Genomic DNA, 19,270 nt, shown 5'->3' on the forward strand with positions numbered 1-19,270 from the left:
GGTCCGCCATTTACGACAGCTTCGGTGGTAACTCCGAATGGTCGTAAGTCAACCATTCCAACTTGCGAATCGGCTGTCTTAGGTCATGAGCTTCCATGGCTAAAACCCACTCCAAACCTCATGATCTAATATATTTGTTAGTCTCTTGGGTACGTCTACACAGCAGGGATAATGCTGAATTAGGCTCCACAACTTCAACTATGTCAATTGCAAAGCAGAAGTCAAAGAAACTTAATTTCACTTTTGGCATTGTCTTCACAGCAGGGAGTTGAAAAAAGAACATTCTTCCTCCGACTTCCCTTACTCCTTGTGAAATGGGGGTTACCAGGAGTTGGAGTAAGAAGTCCTCCAGCTCAACATTATTTTGAAATAAAGGCTTGCAGTGTAGTCGTGCACTCTGTTATTTTGGAATAACACTGCCGTGTAGATGTACCCAAGGTGCCATGGGACTGCTGGTTGTTTTGAAAGTTACAAACAAACATGGCTTCTGCTGGGACACTTTTTATCATGTCAGTTTTCTATCACTAAATCTGGAGAACACGACAAAAAATTAAAAGATCGGAAAGAAAAGACATTTAGATTTAAACCTTGGGCTCCTCAGTCCTGCAGCTGGGAGATGTCATTCACAGCATGGGGAGATAGACGTACACTAACTTGGATCAAGTTTGCAGGAAAATATTAGCAGACACTTGAAATAGCCACCTACATCGGTCCTAGGATCTTTGATGGAATTTTCCTTGGGAAACTAGTCTGTACAGCTATGGCTACACATCTATTTTGAGCACTCTATCTTGAAGATTGGGAGTGTTGCATACCGACGCAAGGAATCACACTGCCCCACTACAAGATAGACATACTCCATCGGAAAAGTACCGTAAAACCAAAGAGGCTGTGGTTTGTACCCTGATCTATTTAGCAGTCTTCAATTAGAGCAAATTTTAATAAAATATGGCAGCTTTTATTAGATGAAGCTGAGAAACAAGAGAGACACAACTCCCCCCAAATAGGCCCGATGGGACATTTCATTATTGTAAGTACATGACTGTCTTTGGCATCATGTGGCAGATTTGCACAAGCACAACTGAGATGAGATTCCAACCCCAGAGACAGAATTTTAAGGGAAATGAAAATGAATTCAAAGAGAAAGGAGCGAATCATTTTAATCCACAATGGGAATTTGCCTCAAGACAAGTGGGAAAAAAATGGAGAAAAAAGGAAGACATCGATAGATAGAAAGAGATCAAAAGACAGAGCGAGAGGGAGAAAGAGAGATTTTGTATTTTCCAAATATTATGAGCAATCAAATACCGATATTTATAAAGAGAAGTACAAGTCCATCTGTTAATGAAAATGTGTTCGAGCCAATAAATCTGAAATCTCTTCCTTGCTTTTTTCCTACACACACCACTAGGTAAATTCATGGAGGTTAGGTCCATCAATACTTATTAGCCAGGATGCATAGGAATGGTGTCCCTAACCTCTGTGGGTGCATCTAGATTACATGGCTCAGTCAATGGAGCCATGTAAAGGAGTTTACTTGACATAGTCAATGTCCCCGCTTCATTAAAATAAAAATGGCTGCTGCACTGTGCCGACAATTTAAATTTTTTTAAGGAGTAAGGATTATTTTGAAAGAAGACTTTTTATTTAAATAACCCTGTCTAGATGGCGTTTTTTTTTTTTCGAAACAGGGTATTTTGAAAAAGCACCATTATGCAAATGAAGCGTGGGACATTCAATTCCGTGCTTCATTTGCAATTTTACTCGGCTGCATTTCCATTCCTCTCTCAAAAGAGGAACGCAGTGTAAACAGACACTATGTGGTTTGAAGCATTCTCCAGTAATTTCTTCTCTTCTGTTCCCCATCCCTTATAGTCACTTCAAATCTACCTGGTATACTAAATAAACTCAAAAGAGGAACGCAAAGTAGATAAACCCAAACCGAGCTCACACACGGGTTAGACTGGCAATGCAAAAGCAGTTACTCACCTGCCAGGTGATACCAGGAAATCAAAAGGGTCTCAAGGCAGAGATTACACTTGCCTGGGTTTCCATAAACTGGGGAAAAATCACCTTAGCCGGGTCCAGCACTTTCCCCAGCGCCCTTTCTGTTCCTCACGTAAATCCTCTCATGTGGGGAATGAAGAAGACAGATGAGATCCCTCCCTGCCTTATATAGCTGTAGCCCAGGGAGGGAACCCTTTGTCTTAAACTGTGGTACCCAGACCAATGTGCGTAAAAACACAGACATCCCCAGATGGAGCCTAGAGACACAGGGCCTGGTCACCTGCCCATGGAGAGTCACAACGGACGAACTCTCTGAGGTGTTCACCAGGTGGGAGAGAAGTTTTCCTTAAGGACTCTTGTTTTCCCTAAAGCCTCATTACCCGGAATAGGCCCTTCCCAAACAGAGACCTGGACTGCAAGCATTTGGCCTTTTGGGAGTTCCTCAGGTGTAACTACATCTGACCTGCAGATGCAAAGTCAACATTCACCCTTCTAGAGAGGAAGGTGATGCCTGCCTACATGTAGGATGATCTTGTGCTGCAAATCAGAGCTTTTCACAGGAAACCCTCAAAGATGCACCATACACAAAAGGTATCAACATTCAGCTATCGTAGATTCATAGGGTATGTCTAGACTACATGGCTCTGTCGCCAGAGCCATATAGATTAGTTTACTAGACATACCCAAATGAAGCGGCAATTTAAATAATTGCCGCTTCATTTAAATTAAAATGGCTGTCGCGCTGAGCCGATCAGCTGTTTGTCGGCTCAGCGCGCTAGTCTGGATGCTCCACGGTCGATATCAAAGGCATTTGTCGCCCGCCCCATTATGCCTCATTATGAGGGTTACCAGGTCAGTCGAAAAATGCCTTTGATGTTGACTGCAGAGCGTCCAGACAAGCGTGCTGAGCCAACAAACAGCTGATCGGCTCAGCACGGCAGCCATTTTAATTTAAATGAAGCGGTGATTATTTAAATTGCTGCTTCATTTGGGTATGTCTAGAAACAATTCTACATGGCTCTGGCGACAGAGCCATATAGTATAGACATACCCTATAGGCTACGTCTAGACTGGCAAGATTTAGCGCAAATACTCTAAATGCAAGGAGTTTTTGTGTTAGAGTATTTGAGTAAGAGAGCATCTATACTGGCATGTGCCTTTGCACAAAAGATTTGCTTTTGTGCAAAAGCATCCATGCCAGTGTAGACGCTCTGTTGCGCAAGAAAGCTCCGACGGCCATTTTAGCCATCGGGCTTTCTTGCTCAAGAAATTGATGTTACCTGCCTACACTGGCCTCTTGCGCAAGAACACTTGCACAAGAGGACTTATCCCTGAGCGGGAGAATCAGAGTATTTTCACAAGAAACACTCATTTCATACATTAGAACGTCAGTGTTCATGTGCAAATACTCTCGGCCAGTGTAGACAGGTAGCAAGATTTTGCTCAAAAGCGGCTGCTTTTGAGCTAAATCTTGCCAATGTAGACGTAGCCATAGAGTCATAGAACAGTAGAACTGGAAGAGACCTCAAGAGGTCATCAAAACCAGTCCCCTGCCCTCACAGCAGGATCAAGCATGGTCTATATCATCCCTGACGGGTGTCTGTCCAACCTGCTCTTAAATATCTCCTGTGATGGAGATTCCACAACTTCCCTCAGCAATTTATTCCAGTGTTTCACCACCCTGATATTTTTGATGTTTTTCCTAATGTCCAACCTGAACCTCCCTTGCTACAACTTAAGCTCATTTTTTCTTGTCCTATCCTCAGAGGACAAAGAGAACAGTTTTCCACCTCCTCCCTGTGACACCCTTTTAGACACCTGAAAATTGCTATCATGTCCCCTCTCAGTCTTCTTTTTTTCAAACTAAACAAGCCCAATTCCTCATAGCTCATGTTTTTTGGACCTTTCATCGTTTCTTTTTTTTGCGCTTCTCCGGACCTTCTCCAGTTTCTCCACATCTTTCTTGAAATGCGCTGCCCAGAACTGGACACAATACTCCAATTGAGGTCTAATCAGCGCAGAGTAGAGCGGAAGAATAACTTCTCGTGTCTTGCTCACAGTACTCCTGTTCATGCACCCCAGAATCATGTCTGGTTTTTTTTGCAACAGTGTCACGCTATTGACTCGTATTTAGCTTCTGGTCGACTCTGACCCCTAGATCCCTTTCTGCACTTCCCATTCTATAATTCAATCATAACAATATCATTATGTAGAATATTGGGTGCAGTGTCAAACTATCCATCTTTATTTCCATACCCCCGGCTTGAATGAGCAATCCCATTCTTTTTGGCATGCGGGATAGCTGCTCATGTACTTTGAGTGCAGCTACCAATAGATCACCAGTATGAAAGGTAAGCAACACAGCTTTACAACTCAGCAAACTCCGAAGTTTCCTTCATATATTTTGAGATATGATTTAAGTCTTTACACTATTATCCAATCTCTTCTTCTATTGGCCAATGTTAGTTAACTAAGTCAACTGAGCTTTGAGTTCCCACCTGGATAACTGGATCCTACAGCACTTCATGGTGTATTTTTTTAATCCCATTCACTGAAATCAACGTCTCCCCTAGTTGATCATTTCTCCTTCCTAGGAGGTGATGTAACCTCCCTTGATATTTGTGCCCGTGGAATTTCAAATGATTGCACGGAGGAAAGTTTATATTTCTTTTCAGAAAGAGAAAACAACGATCTGAGCCCTGTGTTCTTATTAGCCTCCCAGGGGAAATTATGGAAAATCACTCAATCCAGAGGGAAAAGCAACAGAGCCAAGAGAACTGCGGACAGAAATGCCAGAGAAAGAAACAAAGGGGAATGTCTGATCTGAAATAAAAATGATGTATTAGCTAGAATCACAGAAAAATTAAAGCAAACTCTTTTACAGAAGGGAGGAAATGAAAAGCTCCGAAGTGAAAACATTCAGGGATAAAGTTCCCAGAACTCTCCGACCTCTGGATCGAGATTGCCAATTCCAGGCTAAGACGACCCCTGAGCTGACACATGAGCAAAAGTTAGTTCTGTTTGTTGACAGTTCCCTGCGATAGTCAAAGGAACCCAAGGGAGTTAGGTACCTAACAGCCTTTGACTGTCAAAGAGAGTGGGGCACCTAACTTTAGTGTGCTCCTTTGATAATCCCTGCTTTGATGCTTGATGGCCTATCTTACCATCCCCCCTCCCTTTGTTGAAGGAGAGAGGACCTCTTTCTGCCCCTGCAAGAGGGATGCTGTGGTGGGTGTGGAATGGGACAGGTGGAGGTGGACGGCTGTATTGTGAAATGTCAGTGCAGGCTGCGACTGTTTTTTCTGAGAGTGTGGGGAAAACATCTATCCCAGCCAATCAATAAATGCATTCAAGGGACAACCGATCTCCGTCAAGTTCATTGCAGTAAACCGATAACAGTAGAGCACAGACAATAGGTTTGGAATAGGAGACCATCTCCTGTTGTCATGCACCGTTCAGCTCACAGAGAAGATGAGCTCCTTGAGTTCCACTTCCGCAGCCATCTTTTTCTGACTGCGCTGGGTACAAGTAAAAGTCTCGCGCACGTCTTTGGACGCCATTCAACTGCGCACCCTGTTTCTCTTCTACCATGGTGCACCTCCGATGTCCTTGGTCTGAGAAGACACATTTGAAATTCCAAACAGCTTATGTGTTCGGAATTTGCTGCGTTTGCAAAAACGTCCAGGTGCCTAACCTCTGTTCCATGTGAGGTGTCCATGCACGTTTTTGAAAATCCCACTAGGTGCCTAAATAATTTTTTTTAATAAAAGTTGTGAAAGGAATTACTTTGAGGTCCGTTCTCTGGTCTGTGTTGTGCAGGAGGTCGGATTTAATCACAAGATTGGTCCCTTCTGGCTTTGGATTGTATAAAGTTTCTTTTCCCTCAAATCCAAGGGATTTGATTACTACATTAAAATTAAACAAGTGATACAACATTTATTTTTATCTTATTATCTGCCCTGGATTGCCATTTATATCATTCACATTTACTCAGTGTTGCTCAGGTCCTTAACTCCATTAAGGGGTTTTCTCCCTTTGATCTCTTTTCTATAAGGTTTATTGAGAAGCAACCCTATTTATCATCTCGTCGGGGCCACAAATGTAGTAGCTCAGGACAGTGATATCATAAATTCAGGATTCACTGCTGTGGCGCCCTGACAGGTCTCCTGCTCCATCAGTGATGATAAATGTTCAGCTGTGTGAGTTTTTGTGGGCTTCTGCAGTGTATCATGCCAGCTCTGTGCAGGGAACAAGCAGAAGAGACCTCACAAGAGCCCCCAAAGAGCATAGACGCGGGTAAGATATGAAGGCACCTGAGTCAGGTTTATTGTAGAACAAAGTACGTTAATAGTCGACAGTAGCCAGATGGCCTCTGAGCACCTATGCATTTGTACAGGGCAATGTACCTTGCTCAGTCAATTGTACAGATTTTATTATTGCCCCTTATGCCGGACAAAGATTTAAGTCGAGATACCCCAATGTTTATAGTCAGAGACAAACAGTCGATGACACATGCCTTATGTATCATCTTACATGTTAACGATTCGTTTGGTACCTCCCCTTGGACTTTCCTTCAAAGCATCCCTATTCACTACCTATTGTTAGACTTTCATGCCTGGCCTATGTCTACACTGAAGGCTTCTTGTGCAAGAGTTCTTGAGCAAAAGGTCTTGCACAAGAGCATGTTCACACTGCCATGTGCTTTTGCGCAAGAGCGTCCATGGCGGTGTGGATGCTCTCTTGCACAAGAAAGCTCTGATGGCCAGGTTAGCCATAAGGGTTTCTTGCACAAGAAACCCCTGTTGCCCGTCCACACTGCCTTCTTGCACAAGAGCTCTTACATGTTAATGACTCATTTGGTACCTCCCCTTGGATTTTCCTTCAAAGCATCCCTATTCATTACTCCTTGTTAGACTTTCATGCCTGGTCTATGTCTACATGTAGGCTTCTTGCGCAAGAAGTGTTTTGCGCAAGAGTTCTTGTGAAAGAGGGCTTATTCCTCATGGGGAGAGGAATAACTCTCGTGCAAGAAGCCCTCTGTTCTGACGCCTTGGGGTATGTCTAGACTACAGGGTTTTGTCGACAGAAGTTTTGTCGACAGATAACTGTCGACAAAGCTTCTGTCGACAAAGAGCGTCTAGACTACATCCAGTTCTGTCGACAAAGCAAGCCGCTTTGTCAACATAACAGTGTGGACGCAAAGGACAGTGTAGATGCAATAATGCCTTCTATCGACAGAACTCTGTCAACAAAAGGCGTTATTCCTCGTAGAATGAGGTTTACATACGTCGACAAAACTCCTGAGTTTTGTCGATGTTATGTCAACATAACTCAAAGGCAGTGTAGATGCAGGTATAGTTTTGTCAACAAAAGTCCACTTTTGTCAACAAAACCCTGTAGTCTAGACACACCCTTACTGTAAATTTATTTGCGCAAGAATGCGCATGCAGTGTAGACGTTCCACAAGTTTTTGCACAAGCATGGTCATGCTTGCACAAGAAGTCTGCAGCATAGAGGTAGCCCTGTTGTTTTCAGACACGCGATCACTATTCAAACTGTTTTATCATATGCTAAATTGGGGTGTCCTTGTACTGTCCTGGTAGAATGCGTTTACGAATTTCATGTGCTTTAAGCTGTGCTAGCTGTTCTAGTGCCGAGTTCATGTCCCAGACACTGGCTTGCAGACAAACATCTGCTTATAACAATGCCTGCCTGTTACTTGTGGTGTAACTCCTGCTGACTTCGGTTCCGGTCTCTGCTCTTACACCAGGACCATGCATCAGGCTCTTCCTTTCTCCGACATTAGGCCCATCTGGTTTTTCTGACTCCTCTTGGTTCAATCTCTTTCAACATTCACCGAGTTATGTCAATTTTGAGGGCTGTATTTACACTGGTGATTCTGTTTTCTGTTTGGTTTTAGGAGCAGCGATCCCATTCCAGACACATCCCATTTTCCTGTCGCCACCAAACCCCGTGTTTAAATGGTGACATTTTCCAAAGAGTTTGTATTAAGGAAAGAATGAAAGTGATTCAAACATCTGAGAGAGCTGGTTGGTGGACAGTATTGGCCATTTTTCTGTCTCTGGTTAGAATTTTAAAAAATGATGATTCTGCATATTTCGGAGCAGGGGTGGGGTGCAGAAGTGAGGGTAGAGGTGGCAGAAGGTAGGGGGGTTGCTGGAGTCAACCAGCTGGGGTGGAGGTGTGGAGAAGCTGCGGGATCATGGCAGGGAGTGGGGATGCAGGAGTCAGGGAAGGGGGTTGGGATGTGTGGGGAGCTTAGGTCAGGGGTTGGGGGTGCAGGATTCAGGGCAGGGGTGGGAGTCTCAGGGCAGGAGGTTGGGTGTGGGGGGATCAGGGCAGGGAGTGGAGATGCAGGGAAGGGGTGGAGGGCTCAGGGTACAGGGCGGGGAGTACAGGAGTCAGGGAATGATTCTGGATGTAGGAGGGTACAGGGCAGGAGTTTGGGTGTGTGAGGGAGCCCAGGGCAGGGGGTGGGTGCATGTGGTGGGGGAGTAGGTTGGGAGGGGGGACTCAGGAGAGAAGGTGGATGGCTTAGGGAAGAGGGTTAGGGGTGAGAAAGGGCTCAGGGCAGTGGGTGGGGGTGAAAGAGTGGGGTGAGTGTTCAGGGGTGAGGAGAGACTCAGGGCATGGGGTAGGTGACCTAGAGCAGGGGGCCAGGAGATGTGGGGGGCTTAGGGCAGGAGGTAGGGGGCTCAGGGAAGACGGCAGAGGCACAGCAACCAAGGCAGGTGGGAGGTGCAGGAATCATGGCAGGCTGCCCCCCAATCTGCAGCTGCTCCGGGGCCAGGGTTCATAGGCTAGCTCCAGCCGCCTGCCCTGAGCCCTCCGGGGGATTAGGGGAGAGGTTCTGCAAGGTGGACCTGGCTTCCAGTTACACCCCACTGGCCCTGCCTCTGTTCCATGAGTGGCAATGCTCCGCTGGCCGGCTCTGGCCTTGATCTGCCCCACAACCGGCCTTCAGCCTGTTCGCAGGGGAGGGGTAGGCTCTGCTGGGTAGCCCCAGTATCCAGCACCCCCTCTGGAGCCAGTCCATGGTTCCTGACCCTGGCCTCTCTTGGGCTATGTCAACACTGCAGCGCTATTCCAGGATACCTGTGATGTCCTGAAATAGCTATTCCGCGTCATTTGAGCAATCCTGTTATTTCAAAATATCATGGGCTCACTATTCCACTGTCCCTATAAAACCTCATTCCACGAGGAGTAAGAGATGTTTCGGAAGAGCGATTTATTTCAAACTATGTGCTGTGTAGATGGCGCCAGATTTCAAAATAAGCTATTTCGAAATGGACTCGAAATAAGCTGTGCGATTTGCACAGCTCAAATTACGTGGTTTATTTTGAGCTACGGGTGCAGCATAGATGCACCCTCGCAGACAGACAGATGGATGCACAGACAGAGAGAGGTGGTAATATCCGTAGATTTGCAGTGAAGGAAGAGGAAACCAATTGTCATTTATCACTAATACCTTGATGGGATCTGAGCAACTTTATGAAATGCATAGCCTGCTCTTTGGGGTCTTGTCATCTACCTTCCCAGCACAGTTGTCAGTTCATCAACACCTCTCTTTTCTAGGGACAGTTGTTTTGCATTGGAGACCTGCTGAAAAATTTTTAACATCCACTGGGGACCAGTTTATTGTCTGATCTGGGATAACATTCGTTCTTGCCAGAGCCATTCTCATTTGCTTTTCCTACCACGATGATGGATTACTCATGGTAATTCAGGATGAGAATGAATGGTCATTGATCCACAAAGCAAGTCCAAGGATGACTTTGTCATATGGTAGTTTAGAGGTACTCATTGGTCGCAGGAAGTTCTACCACTTGAATAAATGAGATATGAAGCCCCTGGACTCATATCCTTTGTAACCTCATGGTTGGTGTGTGTACCTTCCTCCAAAGACCTTTTCTTGCCCCTATGCTCAAGTGCACAATAAAAGATCACCCTGTTCTTGTTAATTCTATGGGTCATGTCTCAGAAACAATGTCAGTCAACCTTTATGTTACACTAAAATTTGTCCTTTCCAATCCTAAACCTGTCTCTGACAGCAAGCAGCTTATGAGTTGCTTTTGTCAGGGAGTTGTTGACCTCCTTGTTTCTCAGGCAGTAGATGACTGGGTTGATCATAGGATTCAGGACTGTGTAGAAGATTGAGAGAATTTTGTGTAGGACCTTGGACGTGCTGGCTGTTGGAACTACGTAGGTCGTAATTGTGATCCCGTAATAAAGTGTCACCACAATGAGGTGGGAGGAGCAGGTGGAAAAGGCCTTTTGCCTCCCGGTGGCAGATGGGATCCTCAGAATAGCGGCGATGATACAAACGTAGGACCCCAGGGTCAGTAGACAGGGCAGAACTGTACCTAAGGCAGCAAGAATAAACAGCAGCAACTGAACAGTCTGGGTGTCGCTACAGGACAGCTTTAGCAGGGGTGCCACATCACAAAAAAAATGGTCAATTTCTTTGAAATCACAGAAAGTTAATTGGTACAAGACTGTGATTCCTATGGTGCAGGATGGCATGTTGCTTATCCAGGACCCTGTCACCAGCTGGCAACAGACCCGGCCATTCATCAAAGCAGCGTAGCGGAGGGGTTGGCAGATCGCTAGATACCGATCGTACGACATGGCCGTGAGCAGCAGATTTTCTGTAGCTGATATCAAGCCAAAGAAATACAATTGCATCAGGCAGCCCTTCAAAGAGATGGTTCTGTTCCCAGTCTGGAGACTGGCCAGCAGCCTGGGCAGGATGGTGGAGCTATAGAGGGTCTCCACAATAGACAAGTTCCCCAGGAAGAAGTACATGGGGGTGTGCAGGTGCCGATCAGCCACCACGAGCCCAACAATGAGGAGGTTTCCAGCCACAGTCACCATGTAGAAGAGTAGAAACAGCAGGAAGAGGAGGGGCTGCAGTTCAGGGCCATCCCCAAACCCCAAGAGGATGAATTCCATGATGGGAGTTTGGTTTCTTCCTTCCACCTTCTCCATAATCTCTATGTAGAAAAAGAAAACCATGGAATGCTGATAAAATAAATGCAGTTAGGTTGTGGTGTTGGTGACACCATCTGAGACTTGCAGCAGGTTGGTTTCTACCCCTGCATCTTGTCAGACAGTGTCAAATTTCAAAATAAGCTCCTTTGATTTAGAGGCAGAATAAGCTACGCAATTTGCATAGCCCAAATTGTGTAGCTTATTCCGACAGAAGGGTGCTGTCTAGATGGACTCTTGGGGTATGTCTAGACTGTATCCCTCTGTTGGCAGAGGGATGCAGATGAGGCAGGTCGACATTGCAAATGAAGCGGGGATTTAAATATCCCGTGTTTAATTTGCATAAAATGGCTGCCATTTTTGCTGACTCAGCACTTTGTCGGCAAAAAGCGGCTATCTAGAGGGGGATCTGTTGAGAAAGATCCTGTAAATCCCCTGCAGGAGGCCTAAGGGAAAAACGCTTTCTTTTTCGACAGATCCCCCGCTAGACTGTCTCTTTTTGCCAGAAAAGTGCTGAGTCGGCAAAAATGGTGGCCATTTTTATGCAAATTAATGCGGGATATTTAAATCCCCACTTCATTTGAAATGTCTACCTGCTCAATCTGCATCCCTCTGCCGACAGAGGGATGCAGTCTAGACACACCCCTGGGTACACAATTGGCTACGTCTAGACTGGCATGATTTTCCGCAAATGTTTTTAATGGAAACATTTTTCCGTTAAAAGCATTTGTGGAAAGGAGCGTCTAGATTGGCACGGATGCTTTTCCGCAAATGCACTTTTTGCGGAAAAGCGTCCGTGCCAATATCGACGCGGTTTTGCGCAAGAAAGCCCCGATCGCCATTTTCGCCATTGGGGCTTTTTTGTGCAAAACAATACCACATTGTCTACACTGGCCCTCTTGCGCAAAAGCATTTGTGCAAGAGGGCTTTTGCCCGAACGGGAGCAGCATAGTTTTTCTGCAAGAACACTGACAATCCTCCATGAGATCATCAGTGTTCTTGTGGAAATTCAAGTGGTCCGTGTAGACAGCTGGCAAGTTTTTCCGCAAAAGCAGCTGCTTTTGCGGAAAAACTTGCCAGTCTAGATACAGCCAATTATGTGTTGCATCAGTTTCATGTGGATTTACACGAGTGGAACTGAGCAGGGGCTCCAATCCCATAGAAAGAAATGTAAACAAAATTCAAATGAAAACCCGTCCAGAGAGAAATGAGAGAATCATTTTAATCCACAAGGAGAACTTGCCAGGAGAAAAATGAGAAAAAGATGGAGAAGAAAATGAGAGTGATATAGACAGAACGAGATCAAAATTCAGTGAGAGAGGGAGAAGAAGAGAAATTTGGTATTTTCCAAATATCCCGAGCAATAAACTACAAATAAGCATCTCTCTGTGAAAGTAAATGTCTCCCAGCCAATAACTATGAAATCTCTTCTTTGCTTTTTTCCTACACACATCAGGGCAAATCCTACCATCTGATGCTTTCCTTCACTGTCTTACGATGCGCTCATGAGGAGTGGTGGTGGTACAGTGACCTTAGGGCAGCTTTGAAGTAGGGCAGAAAAATGGAAGTCCAGTGGTTCCCACACACATAGACAGAAGAGACACAACTTTGGGTTCCAAAGGGTTTGCAAGTGTGGGGGAAATCTCGCTCCCCTGGGGTACAGAGGCCCCAGAAAGGTCCAAGGCTGGAGGTCAAAGCAGTGAGGCAGGAGAGAAACCTAGAAGGAAAACTTTATTATGCATGCGTGCAGGCTGACCACTACCAGAGTTAGCAGCCAGCCCTGAGAGACAGTTTCAGGGATTCTTTATACAGTATGTTCAGACAGTAGTTGTTGATTGTTTTTCTTTAACATATCAAAGTCTCAGCAGAAGTACTCTGAGATGTTTCTGTTCACACCAGGGCTGTGTCTAGACTGCAGGCTTCTTTCGAAAGAGCCTCTTTCGAAAGCATCTTTCGAAAGAGCCTCTTTTGAAAGATCGCGTCTAGACTGCAGGCGGATCTTTCGATAGAGGAAATCCGCTTTTTCGAAAGAGAGCACCCAGCGAGTCTGGATGCTCTCTTTCGAAGACGGCCTCTTTACATTGTAGAATGCCTTCTTTCGAAAGAGGAACTTTCGAAAGAAGGCGTTCTTCCTCGTGAAACGAGGTTTACCGCCATCGAAAGAAAAGCCGCGTTCTTTCGAAATAATTTCGAAAGAACGCGGCTTGAGTCTGGACGCAGGGGAAGTTCTTTCGAAAAAAGGGTACTTTTTTCGAAAGAACCCCTGAGTGTGGACACGGCCCAGGAGTGCTAGAAGTAAGTTTTACAGAACAAAGGCACATGAGAGAGTTTACATGACAAATTGTGACAGACTAGGAGTATCCATGAACTTGAGATAGGCATTGTAAGGGTCTTGATTAGAGTTAATTTGATTTCTCTGTTACAGGGAGAGAGGCCTGGAAAACTTTTAACCCTTACAGCAGTTTTCTTTTAGAGAGTTTTGATTTCATGCACAGTCCCCCCTTTAGACACAATTGGAGTTTATTTGATTTTTCTCCCACACAAGCAATAAAACTCATGTGGTGAAAAATAAAAAAAAAAGAGTCCAATGAACTAGCTATATTCATGGAGGGGTTACGGTGGGGGCGGTCTAGTATGAATATTAGGAAAAACAATTTCCCTAGGATGGTGGGGAAGCACTTGGATGGCTCCCCTAGGGAGGGGGTAGAATCTCCAGCCCTAGAAGTCTCAGCTTGACCAAGCCCTGGTTGGGATGATTGAGTTGGCGTTGGTCCTGCTTTGGACAGGGAGCTTGACTCGATTACTCTGCCAGCCTGGGATTCTATGAATTCTATGATTCTATGAGTGGTCAATCAATGGCAGTTTGGCAGGATGGGCAGGGATCTGTTTGCCAGTAGTTGGAAACGCGTCCCATGAAATGGGTAATTTGGTAATTACCCATTTGGTTAATGCTTTCTGAAGCACCTGGCATTGACCACTGTTGGAAGAATGGATTTTCGAGAGTCTGGAAGTTCGATGAGAGCTATTATGGCTGCGCTTAATGTCCTAAATCGTAGAGTTATTCATTGCTCTTACTTAGGTAGCTTGTGATATAACCAATACTTTTTTATTCATTCCCTTCCTCCCCCAAACAATTCAGTGCTCTTTGAGAGCATGTCCACACGGCAAGGCAAAAGTCAAATTAAGCTGTGCGACTTCAGCTACGTCAATTGCGTAGCTGAAGTCAAAAGATCTTAATTTGGCGTTTGGTGCTGTCTACATAGCAGGAAGTCAAAGGAAGAACGCTCTTCCTCCGACTTCCCTTACTCCCCCGTTCAATGAAGGAGTAAGAAGTCCTCCAGTTAGAAAAATAATAGAAAAATTATTTTGAGATAATTTCGATTATTCGAGCAGACCTACGGTGCTAATCCATCGGAGGATCAGAGATTTCTGCTGAGATCATGTCAGGGTACGTCTACACAGCAGCATGATTTCGGAATAACATAGTGCACGTCTACACAACAAGCTGCTATTTTGAAATAATTTTGAGCTGGAGGACTTACGTTATTCCTACATAATGCTGCTGTGTAGATGTACCCTGACATGGAGGATGCTCGAGGAGGAATTTTTCGTTTGTAAATCAGATGATTTCGTTTCTTTACTGTGTTGCTTTAACTTTCACACTGGTGATCAATGCATCAGCTGCATCCCACCTCAAATCTTTTCTTTAGATTTTCGGAGATAGGACTATAGTCATTCCGCTATACTTTCTATTGTCTCCTACGACTGGTCATCTTCAATTGCCTCAGTAAACTGAGCTTTGGGGCTAAATGCTAAAGCACTTCTAGGTGCATTTTGTTCGTTTCCCATTCATATTAATTAATCTCTCTCCTGGATTATCGTTTCTCCTTCTACTCAGATTACTAACATTTCCATGATATTTCTGCTGGTGGGAATTTGAAAGTATTGAAGAAAAGAAAGTGAATTCATTTTTTTGAAAGGGAAAACAACGGGATAAGGGCTGTCTCCCACACCTCAGATGGGAAGTCATGGAAAACAACTGATTTAAAAGCAAAAATAATGGAGACTGGAGACGTGTCAACCGAAAAGACAAAGGAAAAGCAATCAAAGGAAGTTCTCAATCCAAAGGAAAACAAAGGAGACGGAACGTCTGATCTCAGCAGAAATCTCTGATCCTCCGACGGATTAGCGCCGTAGGTCTGCTCAAATAAGAGAAAAATAGAATCAGTGTCCGTTCTGCTTTATAGTGAGAAGAAAATTAAATGATCCCAAGTCACAATGTGCTTTGCAAAAGCTCCCAGGTCGATCTAATCTCTGGCCCTGGAACTACAAACACAGGCCAGGAAGACCCCTAAGCTGCCACAGGAGCTAAGTTTCCATCTCCCTGGCTGTCAGATTGAAAGGAATCCATGAGAACTTGGTTCCCAACTAGATTTGAGTGTCCAAGGGATTTGGGCCCCTCACCTTTGTAGTCTCCTTTGTCCCGCATTGACGCCTGGGGGCCCAACCCATACCCTGGTTTCTGGTCTTTGCTGAAGGAGTTAATGGCCCCTGGCCAGGCAGCGTGGGCATCTTCTTGCTTGCTGTGTGGGGTAGAAGGGCATGGATGTCAGGCTGTGTTCCTCTCCTGCTTCCCTGGCCCATCTAGCCATGTCGGTAGTGTGGGGTGGGGGGGAACAGGGCTTGGGAGCAGGAGAGAAGAATCATATGGTCTGAGCCTTCTGCTTTGTGTGCATTAAAGAGACACACAGTGCCTTGTCAATTTCCCCAGCAGCCGGCATGCCCCCTCTGTCTCTGTTCTACACACACATACACACACACACACTGCATCTGACGAAGTGGGTCTTTGCCCACGAAAGCTTATGCTCCTACACTTCAGTTAGTCTATAAGGTGCCACAGGACTCCTCGTCAGTTTTACACACACACTGTCTCTGGCTATGTCTAGACTGCCAGCCTCTTTTGAAAGAGGCTTTTTCGAAAGATACTTTCAAAAAAGCCTCTTTAGAAAAAGAGCGTCTAGACTACAAGCAGATGTTTCAAAAAAGCGAGCTGCTGTTTCGAAAGAAAGTCTAGACGCTCTCTTTTGAAAAAGCAGTTTGCATTCAATAGCGCCTTTTTTTGAAAGAGTACTTTCGGAAAAAGGCATTATTCCTCGTAAAATGAGGTTTACCACAATCAAAAAAACTGCCATATTCTTTCAATTTACTTTCGAAAGAACACAGCTTGTAATCTAGACACACCCTCTGTTACACACAAATATTCCCCCTGTCTCTGTTACACACACACACACTCACCCACACACTCTGTTTCTTTTACACACACACACACAATCTCTGTTACATACACACATACATATGGTGTGTTTGTGACATACACACATATGACATACACTCCTTCTGAGACTGACTCAGAGAGACACTGTCTCTTTCACACTCACCTCCCAGCACACACTTGTGTTGTTGTTACTTTCTACAATACACATTGATTCTCTTTACTGCTATTGTTCGTTTAAAATCTTCGTGTAGTGCATTCCACAATGCCTAACCTGTCATCATGCCGATCAATTAAAATTATCTATCTATCTATCTATCTATCTATCTATCTATCTGTCTGTCTGTCTGTCTGTCTGTCTGTCTGTCTGTCTGTCTATCTGTTTTTGGTTTTGGTTGTTTGTGCTGGGGACACAGATCCGCACATTACCACAATAACAATTTGTGGATGGAAAAAATATTAAGGGAACGTTGGTGTGATTGCAGATGCTGGGAATGTGGGAGGGGAAAGGCGGAGAGGGAGTTCTGTGCAAAAAATGGGACCATAGCCTGTGGCTGTTTCTTCTGAAATTGGCTAGGGATGCTAACTCATATCAGACCTGGAAAAAATAGCAGTCGCCTTTGCCATGTGGGGCCAGACGCAAACCCCCATTGATTATAAAATCAAAGCCTGAGAGTTCTACCCGTGGCTACACAGGAGTTTGAATCTGGCTCAAGATTTTGGAGCATGGGAGCCACAGAGAGATACACAGTTCTTAGACCCTCTTTTCTCTCTACTTACAGGAAGACACTTGACATAGTGGGACTTGGGGATGGGAAGCTGACTTGTAGGGGTGAAATTGATCTGATAGCATGGGCAATCCCATCCAACTGATACCATGCTTGCTTTCACTCTATTGCAGCCAATATCAGGTTGCTTAGTGTTGACGGATTCTCTAGTCAATCCCGTCAACAGTTTGGTTCGTTATAAATGACAGTCAAGAGACAAAATAACTAACGTCAGTCCCGTTCATTGGTGTGAACCAATCGGAAAGAGGGAATGGGTAGCAAGAGGTGGATGGTTTGATGATTACCTGTTCCAGTTAATCCCTCTGAAACATCGGGCGTTGGCCACTGTTGGAAGACAGGAAACTGAGATAGATGGACAATTGGTTTGAATGAGGAAGCCATTTCAGGCTTGTTCTTACGCATGTCTTGCTATAACCCATCCATGATGGGTTCTCCCGGGGGTGCTACCTGTAATTGGGATTCTACTGAGCTGGGTTCTCTCTCTCTCGCACTCTGTTTCTGTTTCAAACTGCAGACTTGCACCCACTTCACACAGGGAAGGACACACCTAACCGGGGCTACACACACCCATTCTCTGATCAGCCCCTGCATGAACCAACAAAGGAGAAATGACAGTCAAGAGAATTACCTGCTCCCCAGCATAAGTCCGCAGAACTCTAGCACCCTGCCCTGTCCAAAACACTGAGAATTAGGGTTTTGTTACATGTTTCGCCTCTCCCTCAATGTGGAGAGGACCGTGCATACTTGTTTTAACCAACCCCAGATTTTTCCCCCCAGATATTACACTTCAATGTACACTGCCACAGGGTGAACTGCAAACAAGTTTATTAAATATACCAGATAGATTTTAAGTGCCTATAAGGGGTAGGAAACAGATCAGAGCAGATTATCAGCAAAAGCTGCATTTGCTTTGCTGTTTGGGTTTCTCGGTTTCCGCACACGGGGGAGAAATCGTTTTACCTGAGTCCAGCACTTCCCCTAGTACCCTCTGTTCCTCAAGTGTTTGTGGGCGTCCTCTGGTTTGGGGAGTGAAGAAGAATGGATGAGATCACTCCCTGCCTTATATAGCTTTAGCGTGGGGCGGGAACATTCTGTCTCAAACCTTGTTACCCAGGCCAGTGTGTGGAAAAATGCAGACGTCCCCAGATGGAGTCCAGAGAGACAGGGCCTGATCACCTGCCCTTGGAGAGTCAAGGCGACCATTAATTACAGTCAACATACACCCTTCTAGAGCGGAATTAATGATGTTCTGCAAAACAGAGCTTTTCAAATGAAAGATACAATGACACATATCGCACAATAGGCATCATTCAATCATAACAGTACCATTATGCAGAATACGGGGTGTGGTGTCAAAATATCTGCCTTTATTTCCATACCCCCTGGTTTGGACAAGTAATCCTGTTCTTTCTGACATGGTGGACGGTTGTATAAGTACTTTGCTGTGTTGTCGCAAAGCTGTGTTGCTTTCACACTGTTTGTCTACTGATGGCTGCACCCAACCCCAAAGTTTCCTTCATCTATTTTGAGATATGATTTTAGACTTTACACTGTATTATCCGGTCTCTTCTTTCATTGACCAACGTTAGTTATCTTGGTCAACTGAGCTTTGAGATCCCACTTGGATAGCTGGATCCTACAGCACTTCATGGTGTATTTTTTTAATCCCATTCACTGAAATCAACGTCTCCCCTAGTTGATAATTTTTCCTTCCTAGGAGGTGATGCAACCTCCCTTGATATTTGTGCCTGTGGAATTTCAAATGATTGCACGGAGGAAAGTTTATATTTCTTTTCAGAAAGAGAAAACAACGATCTGAGCCCTGTGTTCTTACTATCCTCCTGGGGGAAATTATGGAAAATCACTCAATCCAGAGGGAAAAGCAACAGAGCCAAGAGAACTGCAGACAGAAATGCCAGAGAAAGAAACAAAGGGGAATGTCTGATCTGAAATAAAATATTTTGTCTGCTTGATTTTTATCTCAGCTGCAATATCCGTTCCTCTGATGTATTAGCTAAAATTAAAGCAGACTATTTTACAGAAGGGAGGAAATGAAAAGATCCGAAGTGAAAACATTCAGGGATAAAGTTTCCAGAACTCTCCAGTCTCTGGATCGAGATTGCCAATTCCAGGCTAAGACGACCCCTGAGCTGACACATGAGCAAAAGTTAGTTCTGTCTGTTGACAGTTCCCT

At 44.9% G+C, this 19,270-nt stretch overlaps 1 protein-coding gene across 1 annotated transcript; it reads right to left on the reverse strand.

Moving 5' to 3' along the window:
• Positions 1-10,038: 10,038 nt before the first annotated feature.
• Positions 10,039-11,016, reverse strand: LOC102444880 (olfactory receptor 5AP2-like). Its single transcript, XM_075912164.1, has one exon. The coding sequence runs from the start codon at positions 11,014-11,016 to the stop codon at positions 10,039-10,041; it is 978 nt and encodes a 325-aa protein (XP_075768279.1).
• Between the last annotated feature and the right edge of the window lie 8,254 nt (positions 11,017-19,270).

Source organism: Pelodiscus sinensis, chromosome 30, assembly GCF_052426305.1.
Source record: "Pelodiscus sinensis isolate ZL-2025 chromosome 30, ASM5242630v1, whole genome shotgun sequence".
NCBI classification, from domain to species: Eukaryota; Metazoa; Chordata; order Testudines; family Trionychidae; genus Pelodiscus; species Pelodiscus sinensis.

What these genes read in the sequence shown, in the direction of transcription:
- LOC102444880 (XM_075912164.1), bottom strand. Translation starts at nt 11,016, where the DNA reads ATGGAGAAGGTGGAAGGAAGAAACCAAACTCCCATCATGGAATTCATC.